The sequence below is a fragment of the Haplochromis burtoni genome, unplaced genomic scaffold (genome assembly GCF_018398535.1).
Source record: "Haplochromis burtoni strain Fernald_Lab_line unplaced genomic scaffold, NCSU_Asbu1 Contig_271, whole genome shotgun sequence".
Lineage (NCBI taxonomy): Eukaryota > Metazoa > Chordata > Actinopteri > Cichliformes > Cichlidae > Haplochromis > Haplochromis burtoni.
Window position 1 is genome coordinate 220,647 of NW_024582632.1, and position 4,200 is coordinate 224,846.

General features: G+C 41.1%; 1 protein-coding gene across 3 annotated transcripts in view; it reads left to right on the forward strand.

Annotated features, from left to right (window-relative positions):
* lhx2b (LIM homeobox 2b) overlaps positions 1 to 4,158 on the forward strand; it is a 10,440-nt gene extending 6,282 nt beyond the window's left edge. For all 3 annotated transcript variants that reach the window (XM_014339178.2, XM_005939608.3, XM_005939609.3), the window contains 2 exons: positions 704 to 909; positions 3,421 to 4,158. In XM_014339178.2, the coding sequence (XP_014194664.1) occupies positions 704 to 909; positions 3,421 to 3,711 (497 nt within the window). In that variant the 3' untranslated portion in view covers positions 3,712 to 4,158. The remainder of the gene's footprint in view (positions 1 to 703; positions 910 to 3,420) is intronic.
* The last annotated feature ends 42 nt before the right edge of the window (positions 4,159 to 4,200 follow it).

Sequence of the window (4,200 nt, forward strand, 5' to 3'; positions counted from 1 at the left end):
GCGTGTGTGTGTGTGTGTGTGTGAGAGAGAGAGATGGCTGTATCCAGGCTCGCACCTCCTCCTAGGACAGAAAGACACAAACAGACAGACTGGTGTGGTGCACGAGGAGAGGAGGTGATCTGCAGCTGGAAGAAACAGCTGTTTGGTCACTTTGTATTTCTGTGCAGATTTAAACAGAGAATGAGGCGTTTTTCTTGTATTTACAAAGAAATGTGTTCAATAATAGAGCTTAGAAAACAATTTTCTTCTTTTTTTTTACAGTTTAGTTATTTGGATCAGTCACACTGTCGTGCTTTAAAGTCAGCGCCTCACGAAGCCCCTCAGTGCACAAAGTTTCTATAGATCTCTTGCTGAATTTAATCAAGACGTTTAAATAAAATAATATGTGAAAAGAATTACAAAATACCCCCCACCCCCCCACCCCCAAATTTGCCACAACAGTTCTGCCAAAGGTCTGTTTCTGTGAAAAGGATTTTGTTTTTCACCAAGTGCTATATAAATAATATTAAATTGAACTGAAAGCGCAGGTTTTAAATGCCCAGGCTATTCTTTGAAATATATTTTCACCTCCTTGCTGGTAACAGTATAATACTCTGGGGACATGAGAATTTCATAAACAGCAGCAGAGGAATGAAATGATGACGTTAATAATGAGTTCCAACTTGTCTTAACCCACTGTCCTCCTTTCCCTGCTGACATGAAGCGCTGAGCTGTAACGAGAACGACGGCGAATCCATGGACAGGGACTCCCAGTACAGCTCCAGTCAGAAGACCAAGCGCATGCGGACGTCCTTCAAGCATCACCAGCTGAGGACCATGAAGTCCTACTTTGCCATCAACCACAACCCAGACGCCAAGGACCTCAAGCAGCTTGCCCAGAAAACTGGCCTCACCAAGCGGGTCTTACAGGTAGCGCCAGCAGCCTCTCACTTCTCGACCACAGTTCACTTTTTTGTTACTAAAAGTAGCTCGCACAAGCCAACAGGGCGACGTTTCCAGTGATAACCAATGGTAATATAAATGAAGTGGTGTTTTACAGTTAGGAGCCAAATCAGCTGCTTTATTTTATGATTTTGCTGTTTTTCATCTCAAGTTCTTGGAAGACTTTTAGGAAACAAGTAAAACAAAATCAGAATTGGATTCCCTTACTTTGTTTCTGTTTTCTTTTCTCGTTTTCATAACAGCAGAAGCAGAATTTCTAATTGCCTTCAGGAAAAACAGACTTAATATTTCTGTTCATGCTGGAAACCAAAGTTACCTGGAAATCAAAGAGAAATGTTAAAAAAAAAATGAAACGTAATATAACTCAGTGGATGATGTGATGTTGTGGTGACGAGTGAGGGATGAAAAGCAAAAAGCTCTGTAATACATGCAAAGAATGCGACAACACAACAGAGCATTTGATTTCCACAAAAGACGACAGCAAATTATCTGGGGTACTGAAAAGAAGAAAAATAAGACAAAAAGGTTTCTAAATCAAAATTTTACTGAGAAGGAAGAAAAAAAACATCCCGCTGCTTTAATTAACGCTCACAGAAAACAAAGCAGTCGTTTTGCTTTGATGCGTTCGAGTTTTCATGTCTGTTACTTCAGCTGAAGCGACTCTCTAGCCGCCCGATTCCCATGGCTCCATCATGACTCCATCACTAACACTTCCCAACACTCAGCTCGGCTGCTGCCTCGTTCGCTCTGCAAATCACAGAACACACTTTTATTACTGGAAAAAGAGAGGAAATCTTATATCCAAAAACATGACAAATAAATGAAAATCCCAGAGCAAAAAAAGAAGGTTGTGATAAAAAAATAAGAATATCGTTAATCTTATTGCAAATGTGTAAAATCATAACTGCATTTCTTTCTGCAAACACTGTAAATACGACCCGTGTTGCTTTTTGCCAGGGTCAATGAAAGCAGGAGGACATTGCTCTCTATTTTCATGTGCAAGCATAATAAAAGAAATGGCTTAATTTCTTTTGTGTGAACAGCCATGAAAAGTAAAGGCTTTTATAGCTTTTACACACAGAGGACGAGCGCTCAGGCTTTGTGTTTCCAAGTGTTCTTTTATCTTTGTCTCCAGTCAGAACATCTGCAAACAGACTTTAAAGAGACACAAAGAGATGCTCGCTAGATAATGGAGATAATATGGGTATTCTTGAGATTCAGTGACATCACAAGCCGCGTTATATTTTGATATATTTACATTTTTGAAATATACTTATTCCCCAAGAGATACACGTCTGTTGCTTGACTGTGACAGTTTCTACATTTGTCACAGGCTGGTTTAGGTGCGGAGAGGTTTTGGTCTTAGTCAAAGAAAAATTGTGAAATGCGTTCAGTTAAAGCTGAGTTAAAATTTTCATACTTACATACTTACTTAGGTTTCAGATATTTAAACTGCTTTCTCTGGTTTTCATCACCAACTGTCGTGAAACACGTTTGGTGCTTTAGCTGTTAAAGTCAAGTAAGCAAACAATTATGTAATGAATTATTATTTGTCTGTGTCGGTCTTGTGATTGACCCTTTTGCCGTTTCTTTGCTCCTGACTCAACTGTGCGTTCTGGAAACACGAACATGTGTTAGTTACCTCTCAGCTGATACCTCACAACTAGCCAGTTTCCAACACAAGAGGCTGAAACCCCTGAGAGGGGTTTTCCCAGCTTTCAGGCAGGTATGGGTCTCCTTTATTTTACTAGAGCATCAAAATTAGCTTCGAGACCTGCCTGGGATACAGTAGGTAATCCATCAGCATGAGTATCACGTCCTCTTTTTATTAGTGTCGGTGCTGTGTGGTGAGGCAGCTGAAGAGCCTGAACTGTATTACCTGCTGTAGGAAGTGACAAGACTGAGAGAAGAAATCATGTTCAGTGTGTTCACAGTGACGCCTTACATTTTGATAGAAATCCAGTTTACATACAGACTGTTAAAGGAGCGGGCTGGCATTTATGTAGCAGAACACTTCAGACTATAGTCTGCAGAAAACTGTATGACCAACAGCAAACATAATGCATAAAAGTAGTGTGTTGAACATGTTGGAGACAGGAGTTCCCGGTTAATCGAACAGTGTAGAAAGGGCAGAGGAACATATTGAAATCTATCTTTAGTGGTGTGCAGACTTTTAGCCCAATATACTGGAAGTGCTCACACCACTGAAAATTACATTTCAGCACCACAACAAATATATGTGGAATTATTTTACTGAAGGAAACGGCTCCAAATAAAAAAATGTTTATATTTCAAAACCTGGACCCAAGAAAGCAAAACCATCTGCACACTCAGGAACGACCAAATAGGTTGAACTGAAAGTCCTGTAATAATGTAATAATAATGTTTTTCTGCATGAATGTTATTTCTTTATGATATCAAACACGCGTGGGTTTGTTTTGGTATTTAGAAGTGTACTAACAGATCATCCATCTGCAGGTGTGGTTCCAAAACGCTCGGGCCAAATTCAGGAGGAACCTGCTGCGGCAGGAGAGCACCGGGGTAGACAAGGCGTCCGACGGCTCCACGCTGCAGGGCGGTACACCGTCAGGCCCGGCCTCTGAGATCTCCAACGCCTCCATGAGTCCCTCCAGCACACCCACCACCCTTACGGACTTGACCAACCCCACCATGCCCACTGTCACCTCTGTGCTCACCTCCGTGCCGGGTAGCATGGATGTCCACGAGTGCCGGAGCCCATCACAGACCACGCTGACCAGCCTCTTCTGATAGATGGAGCCCTTCTTCACAGCCCCCTCTCCCCTGCCCTCCCTGGCCCCATCCCTTAGCTCCCCCCTGCTCACCTCTGCTCCTTGTGGATCTACAATTAAGCACGGTTCACTCCTTGGAACATTTAACGGATTAGAAAACAAAAGGAAGCAAACTGAAAAGGTTTCCTTTAGAGACTGTTTGATTAGTGAGGTGGCTGAGCCTTACACACCGAACATTTGTTGTTATTTTGATGTTGTCTTGTTGAGAACTGAGGAGACTTGATTTGCATTTTTCAATGTTTACAGAGAGAGACTGAAACTGGTCAAAAAAAATTTGGAATATTGTTTTTTCCAGCACAGTATTTATGTTATATTGTACAAGAGTCACTGTTAGAAGGATTGTAAAAAATCATTTTCTTTCTTTCTTTCTTTCTTTCTTTCTTTCTTTCTTTCTTTCTTTCTTTCTTTCTTTCTTTCTTTCTTTCTTTCTTTCTTTCTTTCTTTCTTT